The sequence below is a fragment of the Erythrolamprus reginae genome, chromosome 2 (genome assembly GCF_031021105.1).
Source record: "Erythrolamprus reginae isolate rEryReg1 chromosome 2, rEryReg1.hap1, whole genome shotgun sequence".
Lineage (NCBI taxonomy): Eukaryota > Metazoa > Chordata > Lepidosauria > Squamata > Dipsadidae > Erythrolamprus > Erythrolamprus reginae.
The window spans coordinates 202439363-202464379 of NC_091951.1; the positions used below are offsets into that span (position 1 = coordinate 202439363).

The 25017-nt window shown below is 42.8% G+C and overlaps 1 protein-coding gene across 18 annotated transcripts in view; it reads left to right on the plus strand.

Moving 5' to 3' along the window:
* Nucleotides 1-25017, plus strand: part of HUWE1 (HECT, UBA and WWE domain containing E3 ubiquitin protein ligase 1) — a 115538-nt gene that overhangs the window by 73010 nt on the left and 17511 nt on the right. For 7 of the 18 annotated variants that reach the window (XM_070741303.1, XM_070741308.1, XM_070741297.1 and 4 more), the window contains 27 exons: nt 843-970; nt 1392-1473; nt 3037-3213; nt 3305-3464; nt 3560-3918; nt 5319-5512; nt 5788-5966; nt 6471-6616; nt 7696-7762; nt 8197-8411; nt 8632-8843; nt 9855-10037; nt 10312-10484; nt 10731-10879; nt 17691-17766; nt 18229-18327; nt 18637-18770; nt 19073-19244; nt 19553-19781; nt 19977-20155; nt 20715-20804; nt 20888-21039; nt 22289-22334; nt 23121-23399; nt 24008-24266; nt 24356-24489; nt 24589-24809. In XM_070741303.1, the coding sequence (XP_070597404.1) occupies nt 843-970; nt 1392-1473; nt 3037-3213; nt 3305-3464; nt 3560-3918; nt 5319-5512; nt 5788-5966; nt 6471-6616; nt 7696-7762; nt 8197-8411; nt 8632-8843; nt 9855-10037; nt 10312-10484; nt 10731-10879; nt 17691-17766; nt 18229-18327; nt 18637-18770; nt 19073-19244; nt 19553-19781; nt 19977-20155; nt 20715-20804; nt 20888-21039; nt 22289-22334; nt 23121-23399; nt 24008-24266; nt 24356-24489; nt 24589-24809 (4494 nt within the window). Of the gene's footprint in view, nt 1-842; nt 971-1391; nt 1474-3036; nt 3214-3304; nt 3465-3559; nt 3919-5318; nt 5515-5787; nt 5967-6470; nt 6617-7695; nt 7763-8196; nt 8412-8631; nt 8844-9854; nt 10038-10311; nt 10485-10730; nt 10880-17690; nt 17767-18228; nt 18328-18636; nt 18771-19072; nt 19245-19552; nt 19782-19976; nt 20156-20714; nt 20805-20887; nt 21040-22288; nt 22335-23120; nt 23400-24007; nt 24267-24355; nt 24490-24588; nt 24810-25017 lie in introns of all 18 variants that reach the window. The other 11 variants (XM_070741304.1, XM_070741306.1, XM_070741301.1 and 8 more) reach the window with 6 other exon arrangements.

Consider the following 25017-nt stretch of genomic DNA (forward strand, 5'->3'; position numbering starts at 1 on the left):
CTGCAATAACTATTAAAGTAATAGTTCTGCAATTTTGGAGCCAGGATGCCTTTAATTTATTTAAGATTATATCTAGAATTGTATTTATTACAACAGAGATAGACAGCTTGTACCCTCCAGGTATTTTGGCCTGCAGCTATCATTGGGTTATCATTAGTCATGGTGACAAGGATTAATGGTAGTTGAATTCCAAAATATTTGGTGACATCACTTGCCCATTTGAAGCATATGTAAGCAATTCCTTTTTAATTCATGTAGATGGCAGCATTCTCTATAAAAGAGTAATTGCTTGGCAGTATGAAAGTTCTTATTTAAGCGTTCAGGTTACTATATTTAGTATTTTAGTGAACATTTTCAGGGGGGAAATTAGCAAACACAAAGGGAGAGAAAATTGTTCTAGACTGCATTCCATGTCAACTTAATTAGATGAGTGTCTATGGAGCTTCTAAGTCATTCAGGTCATGACTGTCCCAAAGGTGCTTTTTCAAGAGGCAACTGGACTGGACTTCTGGTTTTTCTTTGAAGACATTTCACTTCTTATCTGAAGAAGATTTCATGGATGAGAAGCAAAACGCCTTCAAAGAAAAACCAGAAAGTCCAGTTGTCTCTTGAAAAAGCACCTTTGGGTTAATTTGATTATCTCCATCCCCCCTTGCATATGAAATAAAGGCCTGTGCAGTAAAACTGATGTAGTTTTAGCCTACAAAACTTGAATTCCTGTTTTTGTTGTTGTCTGTATCGTAGTTGAAAACTTTTTTAAAAATTCAGTGGTGAACAGTTTATCTAGAGTACTTCCTTTCAACTGCATGGGTGCTGATCTTTTTCCTTTTAACTGCCAACAGGAGTTGAAGTTGCCATGCGCTCGTGTCGTAGAATCAAGTGGTATTCTCAATGTTTTGATAAAACTTTTGGAAGTGGTACAACCTTGCCTACAAGCTGCCAAGGAACAGAAGGAAGTTCAGACACCAAAGTAAGTAACAAGTAATAGACTAGAGTTGGAAATCCCTAACCTAGTTTCAGCTTTCCAAATTTATGCTGTACTGAGGCTTTGCTTCAGTCTTTTTTGTTTGTGCTTTGAAAGTGGATTTCAGTTTGATAATTGTATTTTTGATGATTTAATAATGCATGATGCATTTACTAACTAGGGCTGGTGGGGTTTCTAGTTGCTGTCAGGTCTTTGGTGTTTCATGTTTTTCAACATAGCTGTACTAAAAGTTGGAAAGGCCAGAAAGCCTTGGCAATATTGTTATTTTGATAGGGTTACAATCTTAAATTAGTCTGAATCAGATCTACTTAATGAGATTGTTTTTGAATACACTTGCAAAAAAGTCAGAATATAAATATAAAAATAGTTTGCTGCCTTTCCTGGCCTTATCAAATTTCTCCTACAGGTGGATCACTCCAGTATTGCTGTTAATTGACTTCTATGAGAAAACAGCCATCTCCTCCAAGAGAAGAGCACAAATGAACAAGGTATGAGCCCAGAGAGAAGATGCAAGTTCTTGTTGGAAAGAAAAATTCTGTCTGTTGAAGTGGTTGAAAACATTTAGACTACATAAACATTTATGCTTATTTCTCCCAAAGTACCGGTAAAAGAGAATATTTGTAGCTCAGAATTGAACTGTGGGGATTTCCCAAAGTAAATGCTATCATACGGTTGATCCAGACTGTGCTAACATTTCAGCAGACAAATATAGTTTAAGCCGCCTCTCTAAAATTTAATGCATATGATCCACTATCTTTAAAAACCAAATTTCTCTGTATGTATCAACTCTGCAACTCTACAATGAATTCTCCCAGGTGCCAAAAAAATGGTCTTAAGATGTAACATTTATTCAGTTGGCAGCCTGTCCAACAATTTTTAATGGTGAATATTTAAAGGACACAAAATAATTTTATGTCATACTTTTATAGAGATAGTTTAAGAAGGTATTTAGAAAAAGGTTGGATGATAATGAATGTTTTAAAGTGTTGGGTGTATTGCTGTTTTTTATATATGTTGTGAGCTGCCCCAGCATACAAATCCAATCAATCAATCAATCAATCAATCAATCAATCAATGAATTAATGAATACATACGTACGTACGTACATACATACATACATACATACATACATACATACATACATACATCCAAAGCCATGCAAAACAAGGCACGTACACAATTGCCACATGGAAGGCTGTGTGAATGTGGGTTGTAAAATTGAAAGGACACCTTTATCAAATTGATGACAGCTTCCATATTTGTGTTGTATGAAGTGATGTGAAAAGGCAGAATGCCTCTGAACATACACTGCATACTTTTAATTGTACTAATTGTACAATTTAATTGTACTAAATGAGTGTAGCCATTTGGGAAAATATAAAGATGTGTATGTGATAGCACTAAAATGTAAAGGCTGTATCTGTTGTAGGACTTGCATTAAAGGTTTAAGAAGTTAAGTGGCTTTCTTAAATTGACATATTGACAAGCATTTCCCCCTAGTTTTATGTTTGATACATTTTATTTTGGTCAGCAATCACGATAGTACCTAGTTTTGCAACTAAAGGCAGACTTGTTTTCTTCTGTATTAGTTCCATTTGTTTTACATCATCCATTTTCCATTATGTGTTCAATCTAAAACACTGCCTTGCCTTATGTCTTCTCTGTAGCTCACATTCAGTCTGAAATCTTTATCATTATGTTAGAATTGCTTTCTTTGCTGGGGAAGGCTGAATAGTGTGTAGCTTTAGAGGTACACCATGTAGGAATCTGGAGTAAGCTACCTGCCATACAATGCATGATAAAGACATAGTATCCAACTTCAGATTTGAAATGTTCCTAATAGTACCTGCATTTCCATTGCCCCTCCAATTATTAAATTAAAACTTGCATGAAATTAGTTGTCTCATGTCTGAAGGAGTAGCCTTGCTTCATAGAAGGGTTACTCTTTCAGGAATACCGCTGTTGTAATCTCCTAGGAGTTGTTTTTGAGCAGGTATGCCTAGGAATTATAATGTAGGGTACATCTAATAGTCATTTTGTTTTTCCTCCAGTACCTTCAGGCTAACGGCAACAATTGGCGATGGTTTGATGATCGTTCAGGCCGATGGTGTAGCTATAGTGCAAGTAATAATAGCACTATCGACACAGCTTGGAAAGCGGGAGAGACTAGTGTTCGTTTCACTGCTGGTCGACGGCGCTACACAGTGCAGTTCACTACAATGGTGCAGGTATAAACTTCCCATTCTCTGCTCAGAGGTTTGGTTTAGGGTAAACATGTGGGGTGATTCTAACCTTCTGGTGTGTTTCCTGGATGCAAAGGTGAATGAAGAAACTGGAAACAGGAGGCCAGTAATGCTGACCTTGCTCAGGATTCCCCGACTTAGCAAGACTGTGAAGGAAAACAACGGACAAGAACTGGAGAGAACTTTGGAGGAAGGGAAAGAGATGGAAAGCAAGCCTAAGGAGGAGAAGCCAAACGGTACTACATGCCTATTCTTAGAACTGTTTTTTACCCCAAATCACAGATTGAACTGTTTCACTCCCGTCCATTTTTTTCCCCCATGACCCTATCAGATAGCCCTGTGCCTGCTGATAGCCTAGCCCTGGAGAAAGAAGCACCACCAGAAGAGGTGAAACCCTCAGAGATCCTAATCCAAGGCCTGACAGAGGAGATGGTGACAGTCTTGATTCGGGCCTGTGTGAGCATGTTGGGTGTGCCTGTGGAGCCAGATACTCTGCACGCCACCCTGCGCCTCTGTCTGCGTCTCACCCGCCACCACAAATATGCCATGATGTTTGCGGAACTCAAGAGCACGCGCATGATCCTGGGCTTGACACAGAGCTCTGGTTTCAACGGCTTCACCCCTCTTGTCACCCTGCTTTTTCGACACATCATAGAGGATCCCTGCACGCTGCATCACACTATGGAAAAGGTACAGTTGGCCTTGTGCTAGCTATGCAGGGGAAGAAGCAGAATCATAATTGATTGCTTTTCTGGATAACTTATATACTTACCTATTCATTTAATGACCATTCAAAATTATGATGGTGCTGAAAAAAACAGACTTACAGCGCATGCCCAAAGTGTGATGTCCATTGTAGAACCCTTGTAATCAAATGATCAAACTTTAGGTGCTTGGAAGCCCACCTGCGCACTTCTGCACCTCTTATTCCCTCTCTTCCCCCCACCCTCCAATCTCTGCTTTGTAAGTAGTCCCAGAACTGTGCAGCTTGCCCCTACTCCCAGTTCTTTGCATCAATCTTTCACCTTTTATACCCAGTGCTGAAGTAGAAGTGCCTTGCTGCCTTTGTGGTCTTCTCAGACCCTTTTCAGTGGTTCTTTTATTAGGGCCTTCTTTTAAGACCCAAATAATCACATGATATCTTGCATTTACAATTGCAGCAATTTACAACAGATTATGATCATTAGTCAAGGACTATTTGTACTGATGAAACAGTCTAGCTCTGCTCAACACTGGGAAATATTAGTTCTGTACAGATAATCTTCAACTTATGACCACAGTTGAGCCCAAAATCTTTGGTGTTAACTGAGACATTCCTTAAGGGAATTTTACTCTGTTTTAACAATCAATCTTAACACAGTTGCTAAAGTGAATCACCACAGTTGATAAGTTAGTAACCTGGTTGTTAAGTGAATCTGACTTTCCCATTAAGTTTGTTTGTGGGAAGGTCGCAAAGGAAGATCACATGACCATGGGACACGGCAGCAGTCATAAATATGAAGCAGTTTCCAAGCATCTGAATTTTGTTCACATGATCATGGGGATGCTGCAAAAGTTGTAACTGTGAAAAACAGTCATAAGTCACATTCTTCAGTGCCATTGTAACTTTTGTCACTAAACAAACTGTTATAAATCGAGGACTAGTTATATTCATAGAATCATCATGTCGGAAAGAAATAGGGGAATAATTTAGGCTGTAGCCCTGTTCCACGTAATATGGAACATGCAGTGCAAGAAGGCAAGGCAGGAAGGGAAGATATCTGGCAAAGAGACAATCGTCTTAAATGTTGTTTCCACCACTGTATTAATTTATAAATTTCATTCTCTGGTTATCAAGGGCTCAAGGCAATCTACAGTGCAATATAGAATAATACAGAATAATACAGAGTTCCAGCTTGACCAGATAGTATAGAGTGATTGCAAACCTCTTTTCCCACAAATTCAACCTTAGAATTCATTAGCTGCTTCTTTGCAACATCCCACTGCCAGTTATCAGGTGTTCCCAATTCATATATTCATAGTTTTTATTCTCTCTGTTTTTCTGTATCAACGTAGATCTCATATAATGCCTTTTCCTTCTGTCATTCTAGGTTGTGCGCTCAGCAGCCACTAGTGGAGCAGGCAGCACCACTTCAGGTGTGGTGTCAGGCAGCTTGGGCTCCCGAGAGATCAACTATATCTTGCGAGTGCTGGGCCCAGCCGCTTGCCGAAATCCTGAGATCTTCACTGAGGTAGCCAACGGTTGCATTCGTATTGCCCTGCCCGCCCCCCGTGGCTCCGGAACTGGTAAGTATATAATAACTCTTCTGGTTCTCCTGCAGTAACCAGACGAGTGTGTGTGCAGGCATGCCAGAACCTGAATTTTGACTGTTCATGTTTGAGAAGATGGTGATCTCAACCAGGGGCAAGAAGGAGAAATGCTTTCCAAAGTAGACCTTTTGTGTAACACCCCCCCCCCCCAAAGCAGATATAAGCATGCTGAACTCCATTCCCCTTTCCAACCTGTTTTTCCAGGTCCTGGAGTGTGACGGCTCTAGTTCTTTTTATTTTTTCTCCTTTTGCTCCCCAAGCTTCTGACGACGAGTTCGAGAATTTGCGGATAAAGGGCCCCAATGCTGTCCAGCTAGTGAAAACTACTCCAGTTAAACCTTCACCATTACCTGTCATACCTGATACGATCAAGGAGGTCATCTATGACATGCTGAATGCTTTGGCTGCCTACCATGCCCCTGATGAAGGTACATTATAGAAGAAAACTATATGGGTGGCATCATAGTTTTTTACTGCTGAAGTGCTCATGCCTTTTGATTGAGAGCCCTATTCTAAATAGTTCTGCCTTTTCCCTCCAAATGTACCATTCACATTGTTGGAGCCAGCATTAACATTAACTATTCCCTTGTCCCTAGAAAGAGTTGGGCCTCTTAGGTGCAGTTAGATAAGTATCTACTGCAGGGGTTCCCAAACCTTTCTATACCCCACACCCCTACAACGCTTCTGATATATTCTCACACCCAGTACAAAAGTAAATAATTATATGCATATAATTATGCATATACACTATAATTTTGAAACTTCTAAGTTTTCGCACCCCTGAAATATCATCTCACAACCCCGGTAGGGAACCACTGATCTAAGGTATCAATACTTTATTTTCTGGAAGAGGTAACTCTCTTTTGGCCAGATCTGCAGGCTTAGCACTGAAAGTACTATCTATACACCTACTTTTGTTTCTCTATTTTCAGCAGACAAATCTGAACCCAAAGTAAATACTACTAATCAGGAAGTGAGCCAGATTCTACAAGACATGGGAGACGATGTGTATCAGCAGTACCGCTCGTTGACTCGCCAGAGTAGTGATTTTGATTCTCAGACAGGCTTTGGCATCAATGTGAGTCCCTCGGATCTGTCTCTGCAGCCAACAACACAAGTACCATATTTTTGGGAGTATAAGATGCACCTAGATTTTAGAGGTGGAAAACAAGGAAAAAAGTATTCTGAACCAAATGCTGTAGTAATATATTATTTAATAAAATACCGGTGTAGCAGATTACTTTTTACAAACATGTACACTTTTTACAAACTTCAAACTTGACAGCTTTAAGACTTGTGGACTTCAACTCCCAGAATTCCTCCTCCAGTCATGCTAGCTCAGGAATGGCAGTTGAAGTCCACAAGTCTTAAACTTGCCAAGTTTGAATACCCTTGCATCCGTAATCCCTAACCCACGAGTCTTCAAACTTCCACAGCTTTAATACAGTATACTTCAACTCCCAGAATTCCTCCTCCAGTCATGCTAGATGGAGTAATTAGAAGGCAAGAACAGCCCCATTTTTTGCAAAAAACAGGCTGTTTTTCGCCCGTTTTTTCCACAAAGATTGGGTGGGCAAAGAGGGGAGCCTGCAGACAGCTCTTGGGTGCTGGGGGATAACAAAAATGCCCCCATTTTTGTGAAAACGGGTCACTTTTCACCTGTTTTTTCACAAAAATGGAGGCATTTTTGCCTTTCCCCAGTCCCCAGGAGCGCTCTGCAGGCTCTCCAGAACCTTACCCTAGCCAATTTTTATGAAAAAAATGAGCAAAAAACAGGCATGTTTGCCATTCCCCAGCACCCAAGAGCTGTCTGTGGGCTCCCCAGACCCTTTCCCCACCTCTTTGTGAAAAAAGTGATGAAAAACAGCCCATTATTTCTGCAAAAAAGGGGTTATTCCCCAGCACCCAAGAGCTCTTTGCGGGGGGTGGGTGGGTGAGTTTCAGAATTGCAAAAAAGACTGCATTTGATGTATAAGATGCACCGACTTTTCCACCCTGTTTAGGGGGGGGGTGTCTTATACTCCGAAAAATACAGTCGTTTTGTTAATTTTAGGATAAGAAGTGGCATAAAAACATATCTGCTTGTCATGTATGTCACTCTATACCATTTGATGAAGTTTAAATCATTCACAATGCCATTTCTTTCTTTCGCTCTAGGCTCAAGTCTTTGCTGCTGATAGTGCAGCATCTGAGATTCCTCAATCTGGAACTCCCCAAGGTGATGGTAAGCACCAGTTTTATTGATGATGCAATCCCAAGCTAAATGCAATGTTTAATATCTCTGCCAATGTGTTCTCTGATGTTCTAAGCACTTGGAAGTTTATTTGACTAAACTGGTTAGCTTCTAAAGGTCATTCTGATGTAGGGGGAATTTCATGTCAGTAAAAATGCAGCTTCTCTGTCTATTCCCACCTCTCTGCTCTTCCGGCATGAGATCAAATTGATACCTTAATTGGGTGTAGTCCAGTGTTCTCTAACCTACAGCTTCCAAAGGTGTTAGAACTATAATTTTCTGTATTCCATATCAGTATATATAATCACAATATATCTGGAAGGTGCCAAGTATGGGCAAGCTGATTTGATTTCAAATATTCTGATATTAGATTTCTTGGGATAGCAGCTCTTCCCCTGATGAATCCTTTCCTTCCTAACCTATAGCTTCTACACCTGAAGAATCTAGAGAGAATAAGAAGGATAAGGATGGTGATAAAGCGGCAGAGGAGAACAAGCAAAAGGCTAAGGGGAGCAAGCCACTTATGCCTACCTCTACTATTCTGCGGCTCCTGGCAGAGCTTGTGCGCTCTTATGTGGGCATTGCTACATTAATTGCAAACTACAGTTACACTGTGGGCCAGTCCGAACTTATAAAAGAGGTAAGAAAAGTCTAAAGGAACTGGTTGATCAGTGCCAGACAACCATGGGTTTGGCAGCAAGGTACAAGCAAGGAGAGATGTTGAGGGATGAGTTATTCCAGTAGACAATGGAAAGCATAAATTTACAGAGAATTGTAAATTGGGTGGTGATGTTGGTAAGGGACAAAATTGGGAGTTCCAATTTTTCTTTTCCTACTGATCTCTTTCTGGAACATTTCAGGACTGTAGTGTTCTGGCTTTTGTCCTGGACCATCTCCTGCCCCACACCCAGAATGCTGAAGACAAAGATACACCAGCCCTGGCTCGCCTCTTTCTAGCTAGTTTGGCTGCAGCGGGTAGTGGCACTGATGCCCAAGTTGCCTTGGTGAATGAGGTGAAGGCAGCCCTGGGCCGGGCATTGGCCATGGCAGAAAGCACCGAGAAACATGCCAGGTGAGGAATATGGGTAATACTTGTGCTTCCGGGTGGATCAGTATCTGAGGAAAGTTACAGCACTGTAACTATTAAGTTTTCATACCTAGAGATTCAAACATTTTTAGCCTTTCAACTCAAGTCAGAGTGGAGGCTGGAGAGGATTCAGTACCAGAGACAGAGCCAGGGCCTTCAGAACCTACAGAAGCTCCCATCAATGATGAGAAAAAAGAGGAGGAGCCTATTCTCAATGTAGGGCACGCAGAGCTGCCAAATGGCAGGAATGGTTCCCCAGGAGGAACCTATTTAAGGGCTGACAACAAAGCCAATTTGCAAGAAACAATGTTGTTCATATTCCTTTGTGTCTTGACTCCAGAAACTCTGATCAACTCTTGTTCTCTCTCTTGGCATTTTTCCTGCAAATTGCTTCTGGGCATTTTGCCAGTAATTGTAAGATTACTGTTATCTATAAGACTCTTTACTCAGAATTGAGTTATTATTTCATGGACTCGTGCTGGCTGTTAATGAAGTTGAAATAACAGCCGGTGTTCAGAAAAGACTGCTTTAAACTGTATTTGTATTTGTCGACTAAGAAAGCTCATTAGTAGTCCTTTATTAGTAAGCTAAGGTTTGTACAGACTTGTGTGTGCTACGTTCTTTGTGGTCCATAGGTGAGGCCGAACAAAGTTTAAAAATGTTTCACTTTGTTCACAGTACACTATGTTTCTTCACTGTATTATAAAAACATAGGCACTGTACTATAATGATACCTTTGGAAGGCGTCTTCCCATTCAGAGGTGCAGGGAGAGTCTACCTAAGAGCATACCTGTTTGTCAGTAGCCAGAATTTAGAATGCTATTCCCAGTAAAGTTTGTAACAAATAAAATGAGGACGTTTACTACGGGGAACGGAAAAAAATTCTGTTCCACAGATTTGGGTCGTGGCATGGTTGGGTGTCCATGATATTGTCCCAATAAGCACAGAAACATTGCTTTCATGTTACCATGTTCGTGGAATCCTGTCTTCCTTTAGGCTACAGGCAGTAATGTGCATCATCAGCACCATCATGGAATCCTGCCCATCCACCTCCAGCTTCTACAGCAGCGCCACAGCCAAGACACAGCACAACGGCATGAACAACATCATCCGCCTGTTCCTCAAGAAAGGGCTGGTCAATGACTTGGCCAGAGTGCCCCACAGTCTTGATCTGTCCAGGTAATTTGCTCAAGAAATGGAACTGAATTAATTCATGGCCACAGTGGTGTTAAACAATTTAACAAATTTTTCCCTGGTTTCGACTAAGATTTGTCTGTGGGAAAAGTCTGGTTATTTTAGAATAGAATTTGTTGCCTTACTGAGATAACTAAAATTCTGACCCTGTCCCGTTTTATTAAAGATTTCTATTATATCTACATCAACTAAAGTTTATTCATTGATATCTGACTTCACTCTACCTCAAACTACTCTGTGTGTTTACTTTTCCCTAAAGTCCCAACATGGCCAACACAGTTAATGCTGCCTTGAAACCCCTGGAGACGTTGTCACGTATTGTCAATCAACCCAGCAGTCTCTTTGGTAGCAAAAGTGCCTCAAGCAAGAGCAAGGCAGAGCAGGATGCTCAGGGAGTAGCACGAGATGCCAGCAGCGGTCAACAAGATGCAGGTAACATTCCTCATCTCATCTAAAGATTCTTCTTTAAAATGGCTGTACGCTTTTACCTCCTACCCGCCGGTTTCATTATCTCTTTCTATACTTGATTTGGGAGGAGGGACCAATTTGTGATTTGCTCCTTCCTCTGCCTAGATTTCCTTTTGTCCGCTAATATATATATATATGTATCTCCAGTGATTTGTGCTTGAGTAAAGTCAGTTCAAGGGAGGACAGGCCTGACTTATATTTGACTCTTAGGAGAAAGTGGAGAAACAGAAGCCCCTGAGGAGGACCATGATGTTGCACAAGCAGAAGTAACAGATGGTGACATCATGGATGGTGAAGCAGAAACTGACGCAGTGGTGATTGCGGGGCAGCCTGAAGTCCTGAGCACACAAGAGATGCAGGTATGGATGCTAGAGGTGATAAGGGTGTTCCCTATGTATGGGTTTTTTCCTTTTCTTTTTTTAACAAAATGTGACTGCAGACTTTTAAGACAGAAATATAATGGGGGTGTATCATTTGAACTCCTGCTTATTTTGATTTAGGTGAAGTTTGTCTTAAATTGCATATAAAAGATAAAAATTTGCAATTACCAAATTATTTCGTAAAACAGCATTTTCGGCCAATATAGCACTTCCAAAATTTCCAAGCCAAGTTGCCAACAGCCATGGTAATTGAGAAGTGAAATCCCATCATATTTGAATGTGTGCAGGTTGGGGGAAGACAACTTTAAATGATTGAATAAAACCTGGACTGATATGCATAACTTCTCCTGTGTGCTGCTTGGAGTGTCGAAGCATGGGTTAGCTTCTTGTCTGTTAGCCAGGGACTGAGTAAGAAATATCCGGTCATGCCATCTCCTCAGCTCCCACTGAGCCAGTTGTTTTATTCAGTGGAGCCAAGAGGGAGACAAAATATATTTCTCTACTTGAACAACAGACAAAACTTTCCCTTGGTCCTTCAGATTTCTATTTCTCTGGGAAGGGGTGTATGCATGGGAAGCCTCCCTGCCACCCTGAGATTTATATTACTGCTTAGGGAGGGCAAGTGTTGCTTTTGAGTGTTCACCACCTCCATTGTGTTGAATGGCTTTGGGGCTCTTATTGCATTTGGGTATGCTTGTCCAGGGTTCTGGCCCATTCCGTTGAAAGAGCTGGCCATCAGTGAGTCAAGATTCTCGTTCACGAGGCTTAAGAAGTACAGCATGAAGTTTGAAGTTGCACGGACTCTGGTAATTTGGAGATCCGGGGGACTGACTAGCTGGGAGTTGACCTTTTACTCCCACATTTGCGCTTGGTCCGCATTAGTCATGCCTGAAAGACGAGTGCTTGTCTGGAGCTCCGGGAAGGCTCTGGGGCGAATTACAAAGGCTGATCAACTCTGTGTTAGATGTCTCGTCATATGGTTTTTTGGCTTGTGGAATTTGAGGAGGCTTCTGGAATGCTCATCTGGATTCCCAGCAGGGCTCCAGAGATAAACCACAAACTGTTCCTGGTGAGTAGGGGCTCCCGCTCAAAAGGCTATCTCTTCCATTTATTTAATGAGGGGAGAGAGCTGTGGGGAGGAAGGTCTTCCACCTTTGTCTGGAATGGCAGCCTCTTGTCTTGAGATCCAGCAGAGCTTATAAGCCAAGACACAGCCTTTGAAGACAGGGCAGATTAGCTTGCCCGTGTGATTAATCAAGGAGATAGCAGCAAAGGTCTTGGTGCCAGGAGGGATCACCAGGAGGGATCGCTCCCCAGGGTGTTGTTGTTGGGCCACGTGTGGCTGATGGCTCATTGAGCCGATGCAGTGGGAATTGTTCCTCGGTGGCCATTCTTGGAATTGGTCACATGTGCTCCTAGCTCTCTAGCCACCGGAGTTGGATCAGATAGCAAACAATTTTGCCTTGCTCCTCTCCTCCCCTTTCCGCCTGCTGATGTTTTGGAAGAAAATTCTCTGTGTGACACCATCTCATTCCTGGGTGTAGATTTCCATTGCAAGCTGCACAGATACAGGTAGATTGCAGAGATACACCAGATGAACTCTTTTTCTCTTTTGTCTTGTTTTGTGGCCAAAATTTTGCATAATGGCAGATAGAACAAAAAAGGGCAAATACATTGTTAAAAGTACTCCTTCTAGAGATCTGGAGTGTTCCAAATCTGGCCATAAGTCTCATAAATCTGATAAGGGGACCCCTGGGCAGAATAAGACTCAAAAAAACTCTTCTAAAAAGCATTCTTCTGCTGCTGAAGATAAGGACGCTCAGAGGCTTCTGAGATTCCCAGAAAAACACATTTCAAAAGCATGTCAGCAACCTGAAACTGAAAAATCTTAGTCTCCTGTTGGATATAGCCGCCATAGAGACGGTATCCCTGGGGCAGGAAGGTTGGGGGTTTTATTCCCTCCTCTTCCTGGTTCCCAAGAGTTTGGGGAGGGTCCGAGACATTTTAGATTTCAAACTCCTCAACCTGAATCTCACCTCCACAGACTTAAAAGAGGCCTATCTTCATGCGCCCACTCAACCTTCACACAGTAGTTTCCTAAGGTTCTGAGCGCAGGGGTGCATTATTAGTACAAGATAATGCCGTTCAGCCTCTTGTCTGCTCCTCACACCTTCACCAAAGTGTTAACAGCAGTGGTGGCCTCCCTCAGGGCAACTGGATGTTATGTTATCTGGACAACATCATCATCCAGTCATCCTCACCTTTGCAGGCTCAGAAGCATCTTAGGGTCACCATCTGGCCCTTATAAGACCATGGGCTCTCTGCGAATTTTACCAAAAGTCATCTTGTCCCAACCACCAGCCTTCTTCATCTCAGGGCAATGATCAACATTCAGTCCTGCGAGGTGTTCTTGTCACAGGAGTGACTGGAGAGCATCCAAATCCTCAGGTGCGGAGACTTCGCTCAGTTCCACTGGCTGTCCTTTCTCAGCTGCTGGGGATGATGATCTCATGTATCGGCATCGTTCCCTGGGCCAGGTTACTCATGCGGCCTCCACAATGGTTCCTGTTGCTGCATCAGAGGGAAAAATGCGGCAACTCTAAGATGACCGTGCGCGTCATACTGTCTGACCTCAAATCTACGTTGGTGGACGTCCAAGGACCCTGACAAAGGGTTGCCTTTTCATAGAACCCTCCTGCATCACAATCACAATGGATGACAGTTTCTTTGGATGAGGGGGTCACACTCAGTCCCTAGTGGCTCAAGAGCGTTGGAGCGCATTGGACTTGACAAACAATATCAATTGGTTGGAGCTGAAAATGATTCGTCTCGCTCTACATCACTTTAAACATCTAGTGGCAGATCTGCACGTGTTATTTTCTAACTGACAATTTGGCCACCTGGGTTCAAATTAGTCTCCAGGGGGGCAATCAGTCCAACAATCTCATGCAGATGGCACAGCAGCAGGCCCTTTGGATGGAGCGCCACGTCTGATCTATCATGCCAGAACACATCTCCGGGAGAGCAAATCTTCAAGTGGATTGGCTCAGCAGAACTACAATAGATCACTTGGAGTGGCACCTGCACTCGGATCTGTTCGAGGATCTGTCTTGGAGGTTTGGTTGACCAGTGGTGGACCTGTTCGGCCATTCCTCCAACACTCACCTTCCCAGGTTCTTCACTAGAAGAGGTCAATACCCTTCACAGCCCGTGGCCACAGGGGCTATTGTACGCCTTCCCTCCTCCCGCTCATTCCGAAAGTGATAGGGAAGTTACTGGCAGAAAGGGTGGAGGTGCTCCTTGTCACACTGCATTGGCCCTGTCACCCTTGGTATGCAGATCTGGTCAGCCTGTCAGTTTCCAGTCCCTGGAGGATTCCCGACCACCTCTGGATCCCCTCGGTGGTTACAACTCACCGTATGGCACTTTAAAGGGACATCCTGAGGAAGGATAAGTTTACAGGGGAAGTGATCAGTACCATTCAGGCTTCCAGGAGGGCATCCACCTATCAGCTATACAACGCTAACTGGTCAGCAGTTTGTCATTTCTGCAACACGCATGATATTCCAATTATGGCATCAATGCCACAGAATTTGAGTTTGTTACAAGAGGGGTTGAACAGGGGCCTAACACCCAACACCCTTCATAGGCAGGCAGCTGCTTTGTCTACTGTTTGGTCTTTGAAGATTTTCAGTCCTTGTCTCATCATCCGAGGGTTCATAGTTTTCTCAAGGGGACAGCTAATCTGAAACCACCAATGATACACTGTTATCCATCCTGGTACCTCACTTTGGCCTTACAGGCCCTGACTGGACCTCCATTTGAGCTGTTGCAATGTACTAGTCTCCGGTTGCTGACCTTTAAGGTAGTCTTCCTTATCACTTTTGCCAGGAGGATTTCAGAATTAATGGCATTCTCACTTCACTTTCATTCCAATAGAGTGATTTTGAGATTGGATCCATCCTTTCTCCCGAAGGTTCATTCCTTATTTCATAGGACTCAGGAACTTATTCTTCCAGATTTCTGCCCAAATTCGGCCTATCCTAGGGAGAAGTTGTGGTATACCTTAGATGTCAGGAGGGCTCTCTGTAGATATATCAAACGGACGGCCGCTTTTCTCAGCTCTGAATCCTTATTTGTGTCATTTCAACCAATATCGATGGGTCAGAAGGTCTCGCCGTCTACTGTAGGCCATTGGTTGAAGGCATGTATCACAAAGGTTTATAAGATCAAAGCTATTCCTTTGCCGTGCTGCATTAATGCTCATTTTACACAAAGTGTGACCACTATTGCAGCATGGGCCATGCAGGCATCCATTGAGGACATTTGCAGGACGGCGACCTGGAGAACTCCATCACCATTTATTAGGCACTATAAATTTTATTCCTTTTGGCAGAAGCTTCATTTGGTAGTAGAGTTCATTCCACCTCAGGAGCCCTGGACCCCAGGTCTCTTCCTGCCCTGAGAATTATTTATTTTATTTATTTATTTATTAGATTTGTATGCCACCCCTCTCCGCAGACTCGGGGCGGCTCACAACAATAATAATAACAATATACAATGTAGCAAATCTAATATTAAAAGAAAGTATCTAAAAACCTGTCATTTAAAAAAAGCCTACAACACAAACATACCATTCATGAACTCTATGCTTGGGTACATCCCATGCTTGGACAGTCCAAGCAGCGCATAGGAGAATAAACATTGTCTTACCTGAACATTCCTACTATTTATTTATTTATTTATTTTATTTATTTATTATTTAGATTTGTATGCCGCCCCTCTCCGTGAACTCGGGGCGGCTCACAACAGGCATAAACAAATCGTACAAATCCAAATAGATTCAAATAAATTTAAATATTTAGAAAAAGTTTAAAAAAGAACCCCGATATACTAACAAGCACACACACAGACATACCATACATAAATTGTACGTGCCCGGGGGAGATGTTTCAGTTCCCCCATGCCTGACGACAAAGGTGGGTTTTAAGAACGTTACGGAAGGCAGGGAGGGTAGGGGCAGTTCTAATCTCCGGGGGGAGTTGATTCCAGAGAGTCGGGGCCGCCACAGAGAAGGCTCTTCCCCTGGGGCCCGCCAACTGGCATTGTTTCATATCTACACTGGGTGAGATTGTTTAGTTGACGGGACCCGGAGAAGGCCCAGTCTGTGGGACCTAATCAGTCGCTGGGATTCTGCGGCAGGAGGCGATCTCGGAGGTATTCTGGTCCAATGCCATGAAGGGCTTTAAAGGTCATAACCAACACTTTGAATTGTGACCGGAAATTGATCGGCAACCAATGCAGACTACGGAGTGATGGCGAAACATGGGCATACCTAGGTAAGCCCATGACTGCTCTCGCAGCTGCATTCTGCACGATCTGAAGTTTCCGAACACTTTTCAAAGGTAGCCCCATGTAGAGAGCGTTACAGTAGTCGAATCTCGAGGTGATGAGGGCATGAGTGACTGTGAGCAATGAGTCCCGGTCCAGATAGGGCCGCAACTGGTGCACCAGGCGAACCTGGGCAAACGCCCCCCTCGCCACAGCTGAAAGATGGTTTTCTAATGTAAGCTGTGGATCGAGGAGGACGCCCAAGTTGCGGACCCTCTCCGAGGGGGTCAATAATTCCCCCCCCCCCAGGGTAATGGACGGACAGATGGAATTGTCCTTGGGAGGCAGAACCCACAGCCACTCCGTCTTATCCGGGTTGAGTTTGAGTCTGTTGACACCCATCCAGGCCCCAACGGCCTCCAGACACCGGCACATCACTTCCACTGCTTCGTTGACTGGACATGGGGTGGAGATGTAAAGCTGGGTATCATCAGCGTACTGATGATACCTCACCCCATGCCCTCGGATGATCTCACCCAGCGTTTTCATGTAGATATTAAATAGCAGGGGGGAGAGGACCGACCCCTGAGGTACCCCACAAGGGAGAGACCTCGGAGTCGACCTCTGACCCCCCACTAACACCGACTGCGACTGGCCGGTGAGGTAGGAGGAGAACCACTGAAGGACAGTGCCCCCCACTCCCAACCCCTCCAGCCGGTGCAGAAGGATACCATGGTCGATGGTATCAAAAGCCGCTGAGAGGTCAAGGAGCACCAGGACAGAGGATAAACCCCTGTCCCGGGCCCGCCAGAGATCATCCATCAACGCGACCAAAGCAGTTTCCGTGCTGTAACCGGATCTGAAGCCCGACTGCTGGGGACCTAGATAATCGGCTTCTTCCAAGGACCGTTGGAGCTGGAGCGCCACCACCTTCTCAACAACCTTCCCCATAAAGGGAAGGTTGGAGACTGGACGATAGTTATTAAGTACGGCTGGGTCCAGGGAAGGCTTCTACTATGTGTGCTGCAGGAGTGTCCAACCCACCCTGTGGCTGTTTTGGTCCAGGTTAAGGACATTGGATTTCCATTTGACTATCTACAAGTCTATGTCCTTGTAAAACAACTGGCTCAGTGGGGGCTGAGGAGGAGGCGTGGCTGGATAGTTCTTACTCAGTCCCTGGCTAACACACAAGAAGTTAACCCATGCCTGGGCACTTCGACACACAAGGAAAATTCAGATTATACAACGTTCCTTTCCACCAATTCCCATAATCTTTCCTTGTTTTATTCAGATTGTGATATCTGAAGTAGGGGTGGGCTGTTTATTGGTTTCTACCTGTGATGGAACAACAAGCAAAGAGGTACCTACCTACACAGAATAGTGCAGGTTCTCTAGTTTCAAGGCTTATTAAGGTATGTGAAACTGGATCTGAATGATGTTCCCATCTCTGTTTTTCTAGGTCGAAAATGAATTGGAGGATCTGATTGATGAATTACTGGAGCAAGATGGTGGTTCAGGAAATAGTACTATAATAGGTGAGAGCAAACACATAATTTAATGTCATCAGTTAGGATCTCAGGGATTAATGTGTCTTGTTGTGTAATCTAAAGGAATAATTTAAATTCCACATTATATTATAGAGAATTCTATCTTAATTGAGTGGCCATTCCTCCAGATAGAGAAAAATTGCTGCTCATGCCATTTCTCGGCTGCTATTCATTCAGGCAAAGCATGGGAAAAGCTGTACTAATAGTTGGCAGATGACAGTGATATCTGTTCTCTCTATAGAAACATTTCATTTCTTTCTCAGGGTGCTAGGCAGAGGCAAATGCATTCATGACATTGTCATCAGTGTATTTGTTTTTAGTTACCGCATCACATCAGAATCATAATGGGTATTTATAGATAAAACGGACAGCTCTGGCATTCCTCAACAGAAAAAAAGCTGTTCAGTCATGATTCTGCTAAATCCTGTGCTCTACCTTTGTGTCCTTCAGTGGGACGAAGTGGAGAGGATGAGTCTCAGGAGGATGTGTTGATGGATGAGGCACCTTCCAATCTGAGCCAGGCTTCCACACTACAGGCCAACAGGGAAGGTGAGGCATTGCCTAAACATTTATCTCTAGTCATAAAAATGCCAATAGATATCCTTCCGGTGGGGTTGGTGCTGTGCTGGAGAAAAGAAACTTAACACTTCTATATTTTCAAGATGTTCATAATAGGCTAAAGCTCTGTTTTTAGAAATCAGAAAGATAATTATTTATGTAATCTTGCTTCATAAAGCTTTTCCAAATTTGGAAAAAAAAGAATTTGGAGCATTTCATTAGAGAAATAACTGGTATATGTTTTTATTTAATTAGCACAAAGCCACCTCACTTTATCCACACTCTCAAATTCTGTTCTAGATTCTATGAATATCTTGGATCCTGAAGATGAGGAAGAGCACACACAGGAAGAAGACAGCAGTGGTAGCAATGAGGACGAAGATGACAGTCAAGATGAGGAAGAAGAGGAGGAGGAGGAAGATGAAGACGATCAGGTAAAGGCACTAAAGAAAAGCCAGCACAAAAGCCTACTGCCAACATACTTTGCAATCTTCACATTAATGACTTGTATGAAATAACAAGGAAGGACAATTAAAGGTTGTTAGTTTTTAATTGTCTCAAGAACTGTTAATTGTGGGATCAGTAGTCTGCTTAATGTATAATTACATTAAGAGTTTTGCTGGTTTAGAATTTCCCTTGGTTCAGAGTAGTGAGCATGATTATGGGGAAATGTAAAAGGATGGATTTTAGAATCCTGGATACAAATTGTTGATTTTGATGTTTGCTGCTCATGTAGGATGATGAGGAAGGAGAAGAAGGTGAAGAAGAAGAAGATGATGATGACGGCTCAGAGATGGAGTTAGATGAAGACTATCCTGATATGAATGCCTCCCCGCTGGTGCGTTTTGAACGCTTTGACCGTGAAGATGACCTCATCATAGAATTTGACAACATGTTCTCCAGCGCCAGTAAGAATTCTGAAATTCAGAAGCCATAGGATATTGATGATATTCTAGAACCTGTGAGAATTGGGAAGCAAAATGTTGATGGCTAAGAAGCTACTTTTCTTATTTTGGAATGAAATAGTCTTCCTGTATTTTGCCCAAGCTAGTGAGATGAATTGGAATTTACAAAAATAACAAGAGTCATTTAGAAACTTACATGATGTTACTTTTGCTGAGCCTCTGGGTCTGGCCAATTTTATTCAAGGAAATCTCTCTACTTAAATATTCATAGTCCCATTCTGATCTGCTAACTTTCCTATTTTTATTCCTAGCGGATATTCCTCCATCACCTGGCAATATTCCTGCCACTCACCCACTTATGGTACGGCATGCAGACCATAGCTCTTTGACTTTGGGTAGCGGTTCCTCTACTACTCGATTGGCACAAGGCATTGGCCGCAGCCAGAGGACATTACGACAGCTGACAGCTAATACGGGCCATACAATTCATGTGCATTATCCAGGCACCCGGCAACCCAACCCCCCACTCATTCTGCAGAGGTAAGCTGAGGAGAAAAAGCAGAGCGTAATGAGAACAGTGCTGAATGTTAATACTGGCCCTATCTCAGTTTCCAGTAATTAGCTTTAGAAGAGAGCGGCTTATTTGTAATTTGTTCAAGCATTGGATCATCCTTATCCTAAAATGTTGCAACATCTGCTTCCTAACTCTTTCCAATTACTGCATGTCATCTTTAGATTGCTGGGCCCTTCAGCAGCCGCAGACATCCTGCAGCTAAGCAGTAGCCTTCCACTGCAGAGTCGAGGTCGTGCTCGCCTCCTGGTAGGCAATGATGATGTGCACATAATTGCTCGCTCAGATGATGAGTTGCTGGATGAGTTCTTTCATGACCAAAGCACAGCTACCAGCCAGGCAGGCAAGTCTTCAGGAAACTAATTGCTAACCCGTTGGAATGCTGACACAATTGTGTCTTAACTAAAGTTTTGAATAATACCAAAGCTGTTTATAACATAGAAATCCAGCATTTGCAAGCTGGAGGGAGAATGATATTTTAAGGAAGCATTCTGGGACATTGATGTATCTCAAAGGCTTCCAGTTTTTGAAAGCTTTTCTCTAATTTGGATACTACCAATGTTAGCCATACCCAAGTCACAGTGAAACAACATTTGATCCTTACGGAAAGCTTTCTTCAAAGAGTTTTTGACTTTAATTTGATTGCATTAATTCCTTAGAAAATGCTTTTTACAAAAATGCATTTAAAATTTAGGAAATAGTCCTTTGTATATCCACATATACGCAAACTTATTTAAAGTTAATGGACCCACATTCATAGGTATGCATTATTCAAGGGATACCAATCTCTATGCAGCCTGCCCCTCCAAAATGTTATTTCTTAATACAGCCATTACTGAAAAGAGTGGAGGCTGCTGTTTGAATTTTTTCAAAACCATCATCTCTTTCATTCATTCCTTTAGGAACTTTGTCAAGCATCCCAACTGCCTTGACACGCTGGACAGAAGAATGCAAAGTACTTGATGCGGAAAGTATGCATGATTGTGTTTCAGGTGAGCTAATGAATAGTTCCTTCCAATAGCATCTTCATCCCTTAAATTGACTGTGCTTGACTGGAAGCCTTTCCTCCATTCAGTGGTCAAAGTTCCCATTATCAACCACCTGGAAGCCTTGAGGGATGAAGAGCTAGAGGAAAGAAGAGAGAAAAGACGCAAGCAATTGGCAGAAGAAGAGGCCAAAGTGTCAGATAAGGCCAAAGATTCAGAAGACAAGGAGCAGAATGCTCAGGTTGGCAGTCAAACTTGACTATTTGTGCATTTTTTGTAAAGCGCTCATAAAAACCAGGCTTTAAACCTCCAAGGCCTTTTCTAGCTGGCACGGCTGCTAAAGTTGCTTGAAGTAGAATCAGCAGCTGGAAATATGTTAGTTAGTTAAATTAGCACTTTATATTGCAGAATACAAACAACCTCTGTTTATGAAAGGAAGGGAAACTTGGCCCTAACCATCTGTTGTTTCTAAGTGACTTTATCCCAGAATCATCACATTTCTCTCCTAAACGCAGCCCAATTCCTACAGCTCTTTTTTCTTCTTTATTTAATAAGGCTTATGTTCCAATTCAGCAAATTAAGGAGGCTGGCTTATTAAATATTATTAATAATTAAATACTGTATATTATTACTTGCAGAAGTTACCGACAGCAGAAAAACAAATGAAGAATTTAATTGAACAAAATAGGAAAAATAAAATACTCTTAACAAAAAATAGAAATGACTTTTATTACCTTTCTATGAACCAGTGAATAATATTCATGTAATTTTTCAAGAAAATATTTAGGATGCTTACTAAGTATTAGCATAACTTAAATAGATTTAGAACAATATACATTGCCTTCCACCATACAGCAGTTTATTTGATATCTGGAAAACTTTTACAAGGATAATGGTTAATTAAAGGGGATAAAAAAAGCCTTATATTCTCTGCATTTCTTTTTATATGCATTGGAATTTACTGGATTTTAGAACAGAGCTAGCAATTAACGTCTTTCTATGTGTTTAATAGCAATGTATAGAGCAGTGATGGCTAACCTTTTCACTGCCATGTGCCAAAAGCACGCCCCCCCTTACACCCTGCATGTGTATGCACGCCCCATGCACCCCACACATGTGCGGCAGAAACCCCAAAACCAGCTGGCCAGCGGGAGGCACACTTTTATGCATAGTGGAACTGAGCTGAAGTGACAGTTCACATGGCCTTAGAGGGGTCTGTATGCCACCTGTGTCATGCGTGCCATAGGTTCACCATCACAGGTATAGAATACGTTTAGTACTAGCTTTTATGTGGAATTGTCCTTAAGTTTGCTTTATAGGTCTAGGAAAAAAACACAGGCGGAGACACTGGGTGGGAGTAACACACAATCTCCTTGTCCTAAAAAGAAGCGGTAGATTAGCATTTTCCTACTTACATTGTTTTTCACAGCCTGAGATGGATGGATTGAATTCTGCCTCACTCTGATTTTGTATCTTTGTTGCCTCTGTAGGGACCAGTGCCACAGTCCAACAGTTCAGCTGAGCAGAATCTTCCAGGTAATTTATTTTCTTCTGAATGTTTGATTGGTGTCTTATTTTCCTCCCACAGCTTAGCTCAAGCAGATACTGTTCCCGGGCCCCCTGGGATGAGGTAGTAGATTGTATAGTTTTAGGGTTATACCCGGTCTTGGAGATAACTATACAATCTACTGTCTTTCCTATGAGGATTCCTAATTCCATCATGCCACTATTGCCTACTCTGAAGAAGAAGAAAGATGCTACTGAAAGATACCTAACTCCAGCAAAAAACTGGAATCCAAGCCCCCAAGTCTGGATGCAACATGGGAATTTTTTTTTTTGTTATTGTTGTTGTTCCTTTGCTGGTTTTGGTTGGGGTGTTTGCAGTGGGCTATTGTATCTTACAAACAACAGTTGTGTGCTTTGAATAGAGAAATTCCAATGAGGGTGTTCTCTTCAATCTATAAGAATCAGTACAGCGATAGGGGGAGGATTTTCTGTGGCGCAAACAATAGAAATAATACTTTACCTTCATACTACATACCTTTGTGCTTGTTGCTCCTACCAGGGTGAGGTAGTAAGTTGTATTGTTGTGGGGTAGGGATTTGTGCCCCAAATCAGAGATAACTATACAACTTACTACTTTCCCTGTGTGGGGTAAAGTACCCAATATTATGTTTTGCTTTTTTTCAATACACTTAGTTTTGTGTAAACTCGGCGCTTTGTTTTACTGAAATGGGGGGAAGCCAAGGCCCCATTTGAAATCCTCCTGCTGCTCAGCAGGTTGGGTTTTAAGCCAGCTTCCCTCCCTTTCTTGGCTCCCAGATGGTGCCACCCATCCTGACGGCTACCCCGCAGTCTCAGCTGCCGCCAAAGACACCTCGGCTGGCCCTAAGCAGACTCTGGTCACATTGGAGAGCCCCCAGCAGCAACAGCAACAAGCATCAGGGGCAGGAGAGCTCCCTTCGGAGCTGGTGGGGCAGTCCACTGCTCAGGTTTCTGGGCAACTGCTGATGCCAGTGGAGCAGGAGGACTCAGGCCCTGGGAGGCTGAGCACAGACGCTGAGGCCACGCAGATGGAACTTTCACCTGCCCCCACCATCAGTAAGTGGCCTTAGGCTTCACCCTGCAGCCACTGTTGCCCTTTTCTGTACCTTGTACATACCTGTGCAGTCATGTTTCTTATCTTTGTTCAAATGTTCCAGGATTTATGTTTATATGTGGGTATGCTTGTATGAAATTTTAACATACAAGGTTAATGCCTTTGTAATAATCCCCACTGTGACATAGTCTTGGTTATATCAATATACATTCATTTATATCAATATACATTAAACATTCTTTATTTTAAAAACTCAGTCTTCTTATGGAGGAGTGGTTTCATATTTTGAAATGTTCAGCCAATTTATTTGGGTTGCTCTTCTGCTTTGATAGTTTTTCCGGGAAAGTTCTGCAGTCTGTCACTCCAAAGTACATTACAGCCAAAATGTGGTGGTGTTTTGTTGAATGAAGAGAATAGCTTCTTTCAGTTCAGCCTGGTGATAGAAATCTTGATTAACAACAGATTTTTCAGTCCAGTATTTCAAGCAATATATTCTGTCCTAATTTCTTGGAAAGGACTTCACATCCCAGAGAGCTGTGTTCTTCTGTGAATCTTCGTGAAAAAAATTTGAGTTCCCTGCCCATAACCTTTGTGTTTCTTTTCCCACCAGCTTCACTCTCTCCAGAGAGAGCTGAAGACTCAGATGCCCTGACTGCTGTCAGCAGCCAATTGGAGGGCTCACCCATGGACACCAGCAGCCTGGCTTCATGCAATCTGGAAGAAGGCGTGGCAGAGAGTGGTGGAGCTAGCACTGTGGAACAGGCAGGCACAGATACTGTGGTGGCAGCAGCTGATGCAACCCAACAAGGGCCAAACGCCCATGCTGCTAGGGAGGGCCAGCCTGATCCCAGCCAGCAGGTGGATGATGGGTAAGGGCCAGAAATCACATATAAGCCAGTGACCTGTTTTGTTTGTGTTAGCCCTGCACTAATTATTACCATTCTTCCCTGCTATTCAGCTCCCCACCTGCATCCTCCTCTGAGAGCTCCTCCACCAGAGATTCAGCTGTAGCCATTTCTGGTGCTGATTCTCGAGGTATCTTGGAAGAACCGCTGCCTTCCACCAGCAGCGAGGAGGAAGATCCTTTGGCAGGTAAATGTTACAGGAGCGAAAAAGATAACGGTCCAGTTTTATAATAATTAAGTTTTCTCTGTAGCACCAACAAGTGTACCTGATGTCCCTTTTCAACAGGAATAAATCTTCCTGAAGGTGTCGACCCATCTTTTTTGGCTGCCTTGCCTGATGACATTCGACGCGAAGTGCTGCAGAACCAGTTGGGTATCCGGCCTCCTGCCCGTTCAGCCCCTACCACCACGGCCACAACGCCAACACCTCCTGTAGTGGGCAATCCTGGTGTGACAGAAGTCAGTCCTGAGTTCTTGGCTGCTTTGCCCCCGGCTATCCAGGAAGAGGTATTACTATATATTACTTTTTATATTTATATTTATATTTATATATATATATATATATATATATATATATATATATATATATATATATATATATATATATATATATATTATACTGTATATAATATATATATTACACAAAATTGAAGCATTTTGTAAACATAAGGAACTAAAGCCATCCTTGTGGTCCACCATATTTCATTGCATAAAA